At 44.3% G+C, this 14,811-nt stretch overlaps 3 protein-coding genes across 3 annotated transcripts; all 3 read right to left on the bottom strand.

The window, feature by feature from the left end:
• Positions 1-5,139: 5,139 nt before the first annotated feature.
• On the bottom strand, positions 5,140-6,486 carry LOC147991160 (uncharacterized). The gene is made up of 6 exons (XM_087538549.1): positions 6,431-6,486; positions 6,125-6,320; positions 5,898-5,990; positions 5,540-5,796; positions 5,369-5,444; positions 5,140-5,259 (listed from the first exon to the last, which is right to left on the bottom strand). Exons 1-6 carry the CDS (start codon positions 6,484-6,486, stop codon positions 5,140-5,142), a joined length of 798 nt encoding a protein of 265 aa, XP_087394675.1.
• A 126-nt stretch (positions 6,487-6,612) lies between these two features.
• On the bottom strand, positions 6,613-8,823 carry LOC147991159 (uncharacterized). Its single transcript, XM_087538548.1, has 7 exons — positions 8,158-8,823; positions 7,928-8,080; positions 7,575-7,832; positions 7,290-7,479; positions 7,048-7,122; positions 6,877-6,954; positions 6,613-6,779 (listed from the first exon to the last, which is right to left on the bottom strand). Exons 1-7 carry the CDS (start codon positions 8,713-8,715, stop codon positions 6,613-6,615), a joined length of 1,479 nt encoding a protein of 492 aa, XP_087394674.1. The 5' UTR covers positions 8,716-8,823.
• An 809-nt stretch (positions 8,824-9,632) lies between these two features.
• LOC125533099 (uncharacterized) lies at positions 9,633-10,232 on the bottom strand. Its single transcript, XM_048696875.2, has 2 exons — positions 10,092-10,232; positions 9,633-10,019 (listed from the first exon to the last, which is right to left on the bottom strand). The coding sequence occupies exons 1-2, from the start codon at positions 10,230-10,232 to the stop codon at positions 9,633-9,635; spliced, it is 528 nt and encodes a 175-aa protein (XP_048552832.1).
• Positions 10,233-14,811: the final 4,579 nt, after the last annotated feature.

The raw sequence follows: 14,811 nt of genomic DNA, 5'->3' as shown, positions 1-14,811 counted from the left end.
TCGACTTGTCGCGAAAGGTTTTTGACAAGTTCAAGGGATTGACTACGATGAGACCTTCTCACCCGTAGCGATGCTTAAGTCCGTCCGAATCATGTTAGCAATTGCCGCATTTTATGATTATGAAATTTGGCAAATGGATGTCAAAACTGCATTCCTGAATGGATTTCTGGAAGAAGAGTTGTATATGATGCAACCAGAAGGTTTTGTCGATCCAAAAGGAGCTAACAAAGTGTGCAAGCTCCAGCGATCCATTTATGGACTGGTGCAAGCCTCTCGGAGTTGGAATAAACGCTTTGATAGTGTGATCAAAGCATTTGGTTTTATACAGACTTTCGGAGAAGCCTGTATTTACAAGAAAGTGAGTGGGAGCTCTGTAGCATTTCTGATATTATATGTGGATGACATATTACTAATTGGAAATGATATAGAATTTCTGGATAGCATAAAGGGATACTTGAATAAGAGTTTTTCAATGAAAGACCTCGGTGAAGCTGCTTACATATTAGGCATAAAGATCTATAGAGATAGATCAAAACGCTTAATTGGACTTTCACAAACAACATACCTTGACAAAATTTTGAAGAAGTTCAAAATGGATCAAGCAAAGAAAGGATTCTTGCCTGTGTTACAAGGTGTGAAATTGAGTAAGACTCAATGCCCGACCACTGCAGAAGATAGAGAGAATATGAAAGATGTTCCCTATGCATCAGCCATAGGATCTATCATGTATGCAATGCTGTGTACCAGACCCGATGTGTGCCTTGCTATAAGTCTAGCAGGGAGGTACCAAAGTAATCCAGGAGTGGATCACTGGACAGCGGTCAAGAACATCCTAAAATACCTGAAAAGGACTAAGGATATGTTTCTCGTATATGGAGGTGACAAAGAGCTCATCGTAAAAGGTTACGTTGATGCAAGCTTTGACACTGATCAGGACGATTCTAAATCGCAAACCGGATACGTGTTTACATTAAACGGTGGAGCTGTCAGTTGGTGCAGTTCTAAACAGAGCGTCGTAGCAGGATCTACATGTGAAGCGGAGTACATAGCTGCTTCGGAAGCAGCGAAAGAAGGAGTCTGGATGAAGGAGTTCATATCCGATCTAGGTGTCATACCTAGTGCATCGGGTCCAATGAAAATCTTTTGTGACAATACTGGTGCAATTGCCTTGGCAAAGGAATCCAGATTTCACAAGAGAACCAAGCACATCAAGAGACGCTTCAATTCCATCCGGGATCTAGTCCAGGTGGGAGACATAGAGATTTGCAAGATACATACGGATCTGAATGTTGCAGACCCGTTGACTAAGCCTCTTCCACGAGCAAAACATGATCAGCACCAAGGCTCCATGGGTGTTAGAATCATTACGGTGTAATCTAGATTATTGACTCTGGTGCAAGTGGGAGACTGAAGGAAATATGCCCTAGAGGCAATAATAAAGTTATTATTTATTTCCTTATAATCATGATAAATGTTTATTATTCATGCTAGAATTGTATTAACCGGAGACATAATACATGTGTGAATACATAGACAAACAAAGTGTCACTAGTATGCCTCTACTTGACTAGCTCGTTAATCAAAGATGGTTATGTTTCCTAACCATGAGCAATGAGTTGTTATTTGATTAACGAGGTCACATCATTAGTTGAATGATCTGATTGACATGACCCATTCCATTAGCTTAGCACCCGATCGTTTAGTATGTTGCTATTGCTTTCTTCATGACTTATACATGTTCCTGTAACTATGAGATTATGCAACTCCCGTTTACCGGAGGAACACTTTGGGTACTACCAAACGTCACAACGTAACTGGGTGATTATAAAGGAGTACTACAGGTGTCTCCAAAGGTACATGTTGGGTTGGCGTATTTCGAGATTAGGTTTTGTCACTCCGATTGTCGGAGAGGTATCTCTGGGCCCTCTCGGTAATGCACATCACATAAGCCTTGCAAGCATTGCAACTAATGAGTTAGTTGCGGGATGATGTATTACAGAACGAGTAAAGAGACTTGCCGGTAATGAGATTGAACTAGGTATTGGATACCGACGATCGAATCTCGGGCAAGTAACATACCGATGACAAAGGGAACAACGTATGTTGTTATGCGGTCTGACCGATAAAGATCTTCGTAGAATATGTAGGAGCCAATATGGGCATCCAGGTCCCGCTATTGGTTATTGACCGGAGACGTGTCTCGGTCATGTCTACATTGTTCTCGAACCCGTAGGGTCCGCACGCTTAAGGTTACGATGACAATTATATTATGAGTTTATGCATTTTGATGTACCGAAGGTTGTTCGGAGTCCCGGATGTGATCACGGACATGATGAGGAGTCTCGAAATGGTCGAGATGTAAAGATTGATATATTGGAAGCCTATGTTTGGATATCGGAAGTGTTCCGGATGAAATCGGGATTTTACTGGAGTACCGGGAGGTTACCGGAACCCCCCGGGAACCATATGGGCCTTGATGGGCCTTAGTGGAAAGGAGAAAGGGGCAGCCCAAGGTGGCCGCGCGCCTCCCCCCTTCCCCTAGTCCTATTAGGACTAGGAGAGGTGGCCGGCCCCCCTCTCTCTCTTTCCCCCCTCAAGGAATCCTATTCCAACTAGGATTGGGGGGGGGAATCCTACTCCCAGAGGGAGTAGGACTCTCCTGGCGCGCCTCCTATGGCCGGCCAGCCTCCCCCCTCTAGTCCTTTATATACTGAGGCAGAGGCACCCCAGAAACACACAAGTTGATCCACGTGATCTATTCCTTAGCCGTGTGCGGTGCCCCCTACCACCATAGTCCTCGATAATACTGTAGCGGAGTTTAGGCGAAGCCCTGCTGCTGTAGTGCATCAAGATCGTCACCACGCCATCGTGCTGACGGAACTCTTCCCCGACACTTTGCTGGATCGGAGTCCGGGGATCGTCATCGAGCTGAACGTGTGCTCGAACTCGGAGGTGCCGTAGTTTCGGTGCTTGATCGGTTGGATCGTGAAGACGTACGACTACTTCCTCTATGTCGTGTCAACGCTTCCGCAGTCGGTCTGCGTGGGTACGTAGACAATACTCTCCCCTCTCGTTGCTATGCATCACATGATCTTGCGTGTGCGTAGGAATTTTTTTGAAATTACTACGAAACCCAACACATGTACCACCAAATGGGTACAGAAGCGATGCTGAAGGTAGTGCAATTGGGAATTTTATTGGTTTATCTGCCCCGGAACACAAGCGCAAAGCTGGACGTCCGACCAATAGCAGAGACAAGCCTCCATATGATGATCACGGAGCAAAGTCCAAAAAAGCAAATTGGTTCCACATGTGGATAATGATCTAAAATCCAGTACCAGCAAGTGAACACGGTTCTGCACAATTTGCCGTGGGCCTGGTCATAAGAGCACAACATGTCCACAAAGGGGTGACATCCCTCAAAAGAAAAGGAAAGAAGCAAAATGCTCAATATGTGGGGTAGGCGGACATCGAAAGAACACCTGCAATAATCCTAAGATTGTGCTACATGTTGCTGAGAAAGCTCCTGATCAAGCTGTTGCCGGGATATGATCCTTACATGTACACCAATCTATCTAGCATTTGTAATATTGGTTTCCATCTGTTTCCCTCTTGTGTAACGCATGACAATTAGGCATTTCCTCTCTATAAACCCTTGTGTAATGAGAACCTGGTAATGTGTGTTTTTCTGAACCCTGTATTATGCATTTGCAATGTATCAGTACTAATTTTCATGCCACGAATGTTGCTGGCGCAACTTTGTCTGTCGTGTTGAGATATTTGTGTGATTATGGAAACATGAATTCATTACAACATCTTGTATACATAATTCTATCCTGGTTTCCCGAGAACACATTCGTATTATCAGAAAAAAATGATGTTACCGCACCATGAAAAACAGCGAACAAAAAACCCACTGGCACTTATATTTTTTGCTGGTACTACACATGGAACACACAACAAGAGTGGAGTCCTGCACCGACAGCACAGTGGCCACGCGTCACTTCATTTGGCCCGGCACCGGCATGCAACACTTTGATCATCCAGCTCATATTTTGAATCATTTTGGAGCACCCGCCCATGCCCGCTCGTACTCACTACGATCTGGTCCGGAGAAAGCCATCCCGCTCTCATAAATAGCCCTTCTTCCACCTAGCGCTCTATCACTTCCTCAAGAGCTCCCCTGCACTGTCTCTAGATCGTACTTTGTGATCGCAAAGAATGTCAGCTCCACTTTCAATTGCAAGCTCCCCACAGTATGCATCGTCTGGATCGAACTCGCCGCATGTTCCAATGGCCTCTGCCGTGCGCAATCCTGCTGTGTTGCCATTCTCTTGTGTTGGTGCAGGAGCCATTGTGCCAAGCGCCCCGATCTCGTCTCCTTCTACACTTCTGCGCGAGGTAAGCTATGTGCAACTCTGCATGACCAATCCATCTTCTAGATCTGTAATTCCATGCATAAATCCTTGTCTCCCTTTTCGCACATGCAGGACTCATTGAACGGCAGAGCCGATGGTCCCTGGACAAGTGGAGAAGATGTTGAGCTGGACGGCGACGCTGAAGTGCAGTCCAAGATATCTGCAATCGAAGAGGTGGGCGAGTACGATCCAGATAATGATTTGTCCGGCAACAATCAGGAGCCATCAAAAGCCCAATCGAAAACATCTCGATCCCATCCAGACAAACAATAAGCAAATCTGAGCTCCGACTGAAGCCAAATCAATTTAACAACATTTGTGTATTACAAAACACCAATTATTAACCATCGTACACACAGAAAATGGGAACATCACTCCTCAGCAAGAAAAAGTAAATCCCCCATCAACAAATTTCAACATTGCTGAACTTACATCCTGAAAAACTCGTTTTGGAAGCATTTTATTATTTTTAAGGTTCATGGTCAAGGACATTGCACACTACAAAACATAAAAATCTTACATTCTTCCTACATAACACGAGATGCATAATATAATGCCATACATTTAAGACACATGATTCCATCAAATCATGGGATTTATTGTCAAGCGGCGATGGAAGTTGAGTAACTGTCTTGGAAATAGGTACTCGTAAGTCAGGCACATATTCTAGTTCACTCCTCTCTGCTAAACCCCATCAGCATACACATTCATTTCACACTTCTCATCCCTCAGGTTCATCGAACGCCGCACGCAGAACACTCTCAGCAACAAATTCCCCACGCTCGTCGCATAAACGGAAGACCTCGAACACAACCAACTTCCGAAAGCTTGCAATGTTCTTCTGCATTTTTCACAACCAACAAGCAGTCGAACATCTAACTAATATAATGTAACTATGAACCTCAAAATCTATTGGCCATATTAAATTTTTTTAACTCCACCACAATTACCTTGGTAAGTGGCAACTTCATCTTTTCTCCGTCATACTGCCTGATTGCATGTACCATACAAATTCCAGATTCGTCCCTAGCGATAAAATAGAGCAATAATTTGAATAACTAAACAACAAATGAAACCTTCCCACCACAACAAAATTTGATTTACTTCCACTTCTGGATTACCTTGTGAAAACATCATTGGTAATCCTCGGGAATTTCCGTTTCCATTTTTCAAATGTGCAATGCCACTTTGCGAAAAATTCATTCAAGCAACTGAACATCGCATTATGGATCTGCGACACAGCCTCCTCATGCATCATATGACGTTGATCTGCCCCTTCAACTTGACAACACAAAGGGTCCAAAACATGGATCTCCTTCCTCATCATGTCCCACATATAGACAGCCCAACCTTGATCGAGAGTAGCAGGAATGAAAAACTGTAGATATTTTTACTTTGTTAAAAGACACACCCATCAATCATGAATTATGTCACTAATTAACACATAAAAACTACAAAAACAAACCATAAACCACTAACCATCCTACTTGCAGTAATATCATGTGCCGCATTTGCAAGCTGACATTGAACAGCCTTAATATGCACAACTTTCTCCCCGGCAAGAACATGCGACTGTCACACAAAATAAAGTCAGAAGTACACATTGACATCTACCATATACATGCAACAACACATAAAAAACTAAAAAACAATCATGCCATCGGTCCAGTAGCACAAAACAAAAAAAACAATCGCGCAAATCTCACCGAGAAATCCGGTTCAAGAACTTCCCTCCATAACATGTAGACACTTGCTCCTTGGACAGCACTGTCAAGCTGGTGAAATCTCCGCAACACAAGAGTAGCAACCTCATGATCAAGATCTTTCATTCCCATGATCTGCTCCTTCACGCATAGAGCGTTTACCTTCACAAATCTTGGTACCGTGTGCAAAAACCATACACTACATGAGCAAAAGACAAATCGTGTTAGTGACGTATAAAAGAAAAAATCTACTTCGCATACCCTCCAAATGAAACATATATGTCCATGCTTAAAAAAATGACAACTTACCCATCCAGATGATAATCATGCCCTCCATCTAACCACTGGATAAACTTGGTAGTCATTGGTATTGGAGGCGGCTGTGGCAGACAACCCTGTGTCCATGGATCACCACAGAAACTTGCAGACGTGGCATACCTACGCCTTGGTAAAATCGCATCAGTTGAAGAAAAGTACACAACATTTTCCTCCTATGAATAGTTATCATATAAAGATTGAACCATGTCAACAATAGCCTGCGCATATGCAGCAATTCTATCACAGAAAAACTTGTTCTTATCAACAATTCGATGCTCCACAACAGGATTATTGTAAACATGAGCGTCATCCATATTATGTGATCGTCCGCCACCTATATCTGGTACAATGCAACATATAAAAATCACATATATATTCAATATCCTCCGCTCTCGACAAAAAAATATATATAACATATTTACATCCAAACTACTGACCTCCTGCACTTTCATTCTCAAAAATACACCTCCTTTTTATTCTTTGCTGATAAGCATCATCAATGCCATCCCGCGCATCTGAGAACCCGTGAATACAACCCTGAATTCCCATACCGAATAGAAAAAACCTAAAAATATCCACATAGATATCTCATACTACTGAAAATATACCTTCATCATCAAACATCTGTAGACGACGCCCCACTTCGAACACTCCTCCCCGTGATGCACCACCTTCCTCTTCACCTATTATTATATACACACATGCACATTAGTCTATCTCCATTAGTCTAGTACTACTCAAGAGGCACCAAAATCAGAGCATACCAGTTTTAGGATGAGTTAATAATCTATTATTATTCAATCAGCTACCCATAAACCACAAAATTTAGAGTCAATGACCAATAACATACCAGTTCTGGAAAGTGTAATGCACTTGGATAATCCTCTTTTTGCACAACATCTGCACCGGTCTTTTACAAACGGAACCATTTTCTCAGCGAAAGCGAACATATCGGACTGCAACTGGTTAGGCAACATAGTGGTACTCAAAATACACTTCGCATTGTGCTGTTTCAACATGAGGCTCATCTCCTCCAGCACCTACACCCCATGCAAAATGAAAGCAACGAATGGATGTCACACAATAAAAATAGGAAAAACGTTCCACACATGCAGAAAACATGGACCACACATACCGGATCATCTTTGCAAATCTGACGGAGATACTTGCTGAAATCAATGGGACCGACTGACCGACTTGCTGACATAGGATCTCCTAGAAAGTTGAATGCATCTGTCTTGACATTTGAAGAAGCCATTGATGCTCCATGATTGGGGGTATCAACTAACCCTACCACTGGTTGCTTTGAAGAAGATGGGATTGATGCCACACCTCTGCACGACGGACTGGCCGCAACTGCCCGAGTATAGCACACTGAATCTGCAGGCCTCACCTGACAACATGCAAAAATAAAATTAGAACAAAAAAAACAAAATGACACATAAAAATTAAACTTCATCATCTGCAAAGTCTGTCGTAAGTCCTTACAGCTGCTGGCACATATGTTACCACCCCCTGCTGCTCGCACCGCGCCATCAAGATCATTTGCCAAAGTCTTTTCTGATGAAAGCATTGTATGCGAGGGAACACAGAATGCTGCATGTTGAAAATCCCAAGATCAATGTTGTCCAGCACGAAAACCTGTTGACAACACAAACAAACAAAAAATCAGGCAGTCTTCTTTGTTATCTTAAGTTCAACCGTCGCTTTCGCTATACCTGAAAGAACAGATGGCAACCAAACAGATGAACTATCTGCGCCTTGTTCTCATACTCAGACTGCAACTTCCTCACAGCTTCCATAAGATAATCAACAGCATATTCGCACCAATTGAATTGTGATATCAACTCTGGATTAGACACAGCACCCCAAAAATCAATCACCTTGTACTCATGCTTCGTACTTGGACACAACAGGTATCCCATGACAAAAACAACAAATGCAATCTGAAAACAATCCTTCTCAATCTTGCTAGATTGTTCTGAAATATCCCTGTTTAGGAAATCTTCTGCCATTGTAAGATTTTGAGCAGGTGATCCATCCATCCCAATTGTCTGCTTTATAAATTCTATTGCTGCGCTGCTGATTTCACCGTCCCTCCCAAGAACAGCCCGGTTGCCACAAGGGACCCCAAAATTTTTATGAAAATTCTCTGGCGTAAACAAAATCACACGATCTTCATCTACACAAATTGTGCGCGATTTCACCTTCACCTTCCTCATAACCCACGCGCTCATCCTCAGATCTATCTTTTTCAGCAATGGTAGTTTTAGCATTCCCTCGAAATCGATCTCTACCACAAGCCACCTCTTGTAATCATCAAATTTCTGGACGACCTCAACAACATGCTTCACCGAGAGACGTGAGGTCAACCCTGGCTGCTCCTCTAAGTCTTCTGATGCCCAAACAACATCATCAGGTGACAAATCTTCAGCCACAGTGCCTTCTCCCAGGAGATCCACGAGCTTCATCCTCTTCGTCCATCTAAATGCCGATAAAATGTAAGAAATCATCAAAAGGGAAGCGAATCTCGACCCCAAAACGCAACCAAACGCATCTAAAAATGTATATGCATCAACTGTAGTTTAGAAGTCACTTACCAGACCAGCTTACAAGCGGCTTGGCAATCAACGCAGCAAAACCTCGTACCACCACACCTCTAGCTCCTCTTGCTGAGACGAGATCTCGATCTATATTGCCGCCGCCTGGAGAGGAGCAGAGCCTTTCAAATGTCACCGTCTCCAGAGAGAGCTGCCTATAGACACAGCTGGGAGAGCAAAACCGGTCGGGCCCACCTGCCTGATACAAACATCAGCCAACGCGGACAAACACGCTGGGTCCTGCCGATCCGCCACGTGCTATACATGCATAACGTTCAGGCAAACAACCCGTCTGGTCCCTATAATCAAAATCACACCCATAAATAAATTCACTACGTTGAGCACTAAGACTTCATTAATACTGGGCCAACCAAATGTACAACCAGAAGCTTAAACAACCCATAACAGATACCTAGAACACATACGACGGCGTCCCTCACTACCACCTACCATACATCAACCTTACCATACATCAACCTTACCATCTGGTGAGCACACACCCATAATCCATACCAGCAGCAACTACCAGCACACCTAACCACTACCATTACATGACGTAGGGATACATAAACCTCGACAGCAGATTAGCATGCCTAATCCCTGTCAAACACGCGCATCATGCTTGAAGCAACTACCAGCACAAGGATGGCAACGCAAATAGCCATATTCCCAACTGACACCACCAGATTGATTGACGCAGGGTCAAGCGCGATGGTAAACTGACGAGGAGCAACGACCGCCGCACCATGCACAGATCCTTCACCATCAATTGTCGCTGGCACCCGCGGGAGAACCGGTGCTCCATTCTGGCCCCCTGCCACACCATTCATCGCCTGCAACTGCCCACCTTGACCTCCTCCCCCGACTTCATTTTCTCCTAGATTGATTTGCGCCAGCGGAGGCGCCGTTGGCCCCAGTGAAGCCAAATGTTCGGCGTACGCTTCTTCCCACCTGTAGAAGTCGCACCCACCTTTCTTCGGCTGCCATTGGTACGAGAAATCGATTAAATAATCAACTCTTAAGAACACCAAGAACAAAAGAAAATATCTTACATTGTGATTACGACACTTGTAGAACCTCTCCCCCTCGAACTGACCAGTCCTCGCCACGAACGTCACCACACGCCTACCACAATCCGGGCATGGAACTATAGGCAGCGCAACTGGATCTGCGACTTGGTTCACGTTCGCCATGAGCTCTCTCTAGGGTTCGTAGTTCTTCCACACGATTTGGGGGCGAACTGAGGTGCAGCCGGGTGGAAATGAGAAGATAAGGATAGGGTGGGTGGGCTGCTGGCATAAATGCCCTGGCTGCACTGCACAACCACCGCTTTCCGTCCACTGACGGTCACGGTGCACTTAATTCATCACAAACGGCTCTTCCGTCAACATTGACGCCTGAGACTAAAACGTCCGTCCACGACCGCCTCTGTTATTTCCGTATCCTACATTCATACATCTCGTATGTCGTACATGTACCACCTACCAACTTATAATAAATCGGCCATCCCGCATCTCAATAGCAGATTCGATGGTGCGCGATACCAGGAGCGCACGCGCTCGTGAGCTCGTATGAATTTTCGTAAGGAAGATTGGCTAGAAAAATGGAGCTAAATTTTGGCATGATATAATTATTTGGATAGGAAAGAGTGCCCTAGAAGTTTGGGAGAAATCAAGAAAAGATAGATGGCACTTCCTTCATAAACTGCCACTCAGGACATAATTGAAGAATGAATATTGCTGAATTATTTGTGAGCTGGACAAGGAAGGTTTGAACATATTTGGGGAAGATATGATCCAAAGAATTTATGAGAATTTTTTGGGAATAAATGGCAAGGCAGAAATATAGGTTGCTTCACAACCTAGGCCAAACAGGATTATTCCTTTAATAGAAAAAGGAATGTTCCTAAGAAAAGAATTTTGCTTTGGACTAGAATGGAAATGACATGATCTTGGAAGAGATTTGAGAATGCTGAACCACTTGGGAGAGGAAAGAATGATGATCTCCCATGTTTCAAGTCCATAGAGCTGCTCCGAAAGAAAAGTCAAAGCAAAAAACTAAAGAAAATAAAAAGAAAAATAATAATTACATATAAAACATCCAAGATTGATACTATAATAGCATGAAACATTAAAATTGCAGATATGTTGGAGACGTATGAGTGGTATGCAAAACTTTGTGAAGAATTCACTTTCTAGATGTAGATCTCTGTAAAGACCCTCAAGATTCAGATCTTTGTGAAGACATTCACTCACAAGATCATCACCCTTGAGAAAAGTCTTCTGACACCATTGACAATGTCAAAGCCAAGATAACTTCTTGAGTAGGTTGCCTCTCGACAATGGACCTTCCAGCACCAGTGCCACGTCAAAGGCCGCGTTCCCTGCAATGACTGGTCAATAGCAGACGCGCCTACTGACAGGCGTAGAGCTACACGACAAGGCTACAAGTAGAGTTGTATCGATTTATAGCGGTGCGGATTGAGCTATCAAGTGGAGAGAAGGCCTCCAACCAGATTAGGTGGCATGCTCGGTGAATCACCTCCCCTTTTACCATGCGCATGACACCTCGCTAGTGATGTGTCACAGTAAAAGGTTGTTGTCACTAAAGCCTGCCACGACAAGACATGCGCCTACACCACGGTAACGGGATATGACGCCACATACCCACACATTTAATGCGGTAGATATGCCAATGTAAATGTATTATACATACACTATTGTAGCCACTGTGTTGACCCATTATGAGTATAGAAGGAGGCCCATGCTACGTAGATAAGGGTTTGACTCTTGACAGTTTACTTCCACACGTGAATACACTTTCTTTGGCCTGGCAAGCCCCGACAAGGAGAGTGTGTCGTTGTAACTTTCAATTCATCACATCCAACAATATAACCTAGCAGGACATAGGGTATTACGCTTTCTAGTGGCCTGAATTTGGGTAATAAACCACCTTCTCGTAGATAGGGATTTTGAGTGTGTAGTACCCCGACACCGAACCAAAAAAGGGGGCATATTTCATCTCTGCTGTTGTGTTTTGCACACGCCACTGCTTGTACCCGGTGGACCCCTTGTCGGCTCCGTCCCGTGCAACTTCAGGTGACCCATGGCGTATACAAGGAAGATTCCAAGAGACGTGGCATCCACGACAAGACGTTGGATTCGTGGAGGAATCTGCCTCGTACGTAGCCGACTAGGATCCATGTACCCTAGGACCCCCTAGTATCCTATATAAGGCAAGGGATCAGGCTCATAGATATAAAACTTACAACCTCTCAGTACGTTGTACACTCGATACACTCCAACACAATAAAGCACAAAACATGATGTAGGGTTTTATCTCCCCGGGAGAGCTAGAACAAGGGTAACTCTGTGTCCCTGTTACCATCGTTTCAAGACACTTAGCATAGGAAACCCTACTAAGGGATCTGCCAGATTTAACTCCAACACACCCCAAGTGAAGCATGCAAAGCGGCGTGTCATCAGCACGAAGCACGGAGACCGACGTGCAACTCCATCGTTGCCTGGCTACTTCTTCCTTCCACCTTTGGACTAAGGGCGAAACGCCTCATGATCACCACATGGGAACCTAACCGTCACACACGGGACGGACTCGCTGGGTCTTGTTTTTTTCAAGAGTACACCAATGGCGTACCATATTATTATCGAAGGCAGAAAGTTAATTACAAGAGACTAGCAATGAATGCGAACATTCAAGCCAGCAGACTCCCACAAGTTCAACTAAGGCTGCTCTCTCACAAATTGTTGTAAACCTCCTACACCTATCCTTGCACACCTTAGATCCTGCACCTCCTTTGCGATTTGGCACAGCAATTGCCCAGAATTCTTGAATTGCAGCGGTCTGTTGAACATGTTGGGAAACGTCACGTGCAATTTCAAAAAAATCCTACGCTCACGCAAGATCTATCTAGGAGATGCATAGCAACGAGAGGGGAAGAGTGTGTCCACGTACCCTCGTAGACCGAAAGCGGAAGCGTTTGACAACGTGGTTGATGTAGTCAAACTTCTTCTCGTTTCGACCGATCAAGCACCGAACGTACGACACCTCCGAGTTCTGCACATGTTCAGCTCGATGACGTCCCTCAAACTCTTGATCCAGCAAAGTGTCGAAAGAGAGTTTTGTCAGCACGATGGTGTGGTGACGGTGATGGTTAAGTGATCAGTGCAGGGCTTCACCTAAGCACTACGACAATATGATCGGCGGCGTGGAGGGGGGCGCCGAACACGGCTATGAATCAATGTTGTGTGTTCTAGTGGTGCCCCCTTCATATATATAGGTTGGAGGGGAGGTGAGGCAGCCAAGGGGCGCCCCAAGTAGGAGGAATCCTACTTGGGAGCCTCCCAATTCGGCCTCCCCCCTTCCATATTCATCCGGAGGGGGAAGGAAGGAGGAGGGATGAGAGAAGGAAGGGGGAGGCCGAATTGCTCCCCTTCCTTTCTCTCTTCCCCTCTTTCCTTCCCCCTTAATTTGGCCTACATGGGGCGCACCAGCCCCCTAGGGGCTGGTCTGTCCCCTTCTTGGCCCATTAGGCCCATGTAGTTGCCGGGGGGATGCCCGGAACCCCCTTCCGGTGACACGATATGTACCCGGTACCCTCGGACACTTTCAGTGTCCGAATATCATCATCCAATATATGAATCTTTACCTCTCGACCATTTCAAGACTCCTCGTCATGTCCGTGATATCACCTTATACACTGAACAACATACGGTCGCCAAATCACATAACTCATATAATACAAAATCGTCATCGAACGTTAAGCATGCGGACCCTACGGGTTCGAGAACTATGTAGACATGACTGAAACACCTCTCTGGTCAATAACCAACAGCGGAACCTGGATGCTCATATTGGTTCCCTCATATTCTATGAAGATCTTTATCGGTCGTACCGTAATGACAACATACGTTATTCCCTTTGTCATCGGTGTGTTACTTGCCTGAGATTCGATCGTCGGTATGAAGATACCTAGTTCAATCTTGTTACCGGCAAGTCTCTTTACTCGTTCCATAATACATCATCCCACAACTAACTCATTAGCCACATTGCTTGCAAGGCTTATTATGATGTGCATTACTAAGAGGGCCCAGAGATACCTCTCCGATACTCGGAGTGACAAATCCTAATCTCGATCTATGCCAACCCAACAAACACCTTCGGAGATACCTGTAGAGAATCTTTATAATCACCCAGTTATGTTGTGATGTTTGACAACACACAAGGTATTCCTCCAGTATCCGGGAGTTGCATAATCTCATAGTCAAAGGAATATGTATATGACATGAAGAAAGCAATAGCAATAAAACTGAACGATCAATATGCTAAGCTAACAGATGGGTCTTATCCATCACATCATTATCCTAATGATGTGATCCCATTTATCAAATGACAACACATGTCTATGGTTAGGAAACTTAACCATCTTTGATTAACGAGCTAGTCTAGTAGAGGCTTACTAGGGACACTGTGTTTTGTCTATGTATCCACACATGTATCAAGTTTCTAGTTAATACAATTCTAGCATGAATAGTAAACATTTATCTTGATATAAGGAAATATAAAATAACAACTTTATTATTGCCTCTAGGGCATATTTTCTTCAGTCTCCCACTTGCACTAGAGTCAATAATCTAGTTCACATCGCCATGCGATTTAACACCAACAGTTCACATCTTTATGTGATTAACACCCATAGTTCACATTGCCATGTGACCAACACCCAAAGAGTTTACTAGAGTCAATAATCTAGTT

The sequence above is a fragment of the Triticum urartu genome, chromosome 1A (genome assembly GCF_056163025.1).
Source record: "Triticum urartu cultivar PI428250 chromosome 1A, HENAU_Tu73, whole genome shotgun sequence".
Lineage (NCBI taxonomy): Eukaryota > Viridiplantae > Streptophyta > Magnoliopsida > Poales > Poaceae > Triticum > Triticum urartu.
Note: the sequence above shows the minus strand (reverse complement) of the source record. Positions and strands in the feature narration are given on the sequence as shown.

What these genes read in the sequence shown, in the direction of transcription:
- LOC147991159 (XM_087538548.1), bottom strand. Translation starts at nt 8,715, where the DNA reads ATGCTAAAACTACCATTGCTGAAAAAGATAGATCTGAGGATGAGCGCG. An exon ending in GTTGCCATCTGTTCTTTCAG is followed by an intron (nt 8,081 to 8,157) that starts GTATAGCGAAAG and finishes TGTTGTCAACAG; the next exon opens with GTTTTCGTGCTGGACAACAT. An exon ending in CATTACACTTTCCAGAACTG is followed by an intron (nt 7,123 to 7,289) that starts GTATGTTATTGG and finishes ATATAATAATAG; the next exon opens with GTGAAGAGGAAGGTGGTGCA.
- LOC147991160 (XM_087538549.1), bottom strand. Translation starts at nt 6,486, where the DNA reads ATGACTACCAAGTTTATCCAGTGGTTAGATGGAGGGCATGATTATCAT. An exon ending in ATATTACTGCAAGTAGGATG is followed by an intron (nt 5,797 to 5,897) that starts GTTAGTGGTTTA and finishes AAATATCTACAG; the next exon opens with TTTTTCATTCCTGCTACTCT. An exon ending in ACCAATGATGTTTTCACAAG is followed by an intron (nt 5,445 to 5,539) that starts GTAATCCAGAAG and finishes TTTTATCGCTAG; the next exon opens with GGACGAATCTGGAATTTGTA.
- LOC125533099 (XM_048696875.2), bottom strand. Translation starts at nt 10,232, where the DNA reads ATGGCGAACGTGAACCAAGTCGCAGATCCAGTTGCGCTGCCTATAGTT. An exon ending in ACAAGTGTCGTAATCACAAT is followed by an intron (nt 10,020 to 10,091) that starts GTAAGATATTTT and finishes TACCAATGGCAG; the next exon opens with CCGAAGAAAGGTGGGTGCGA.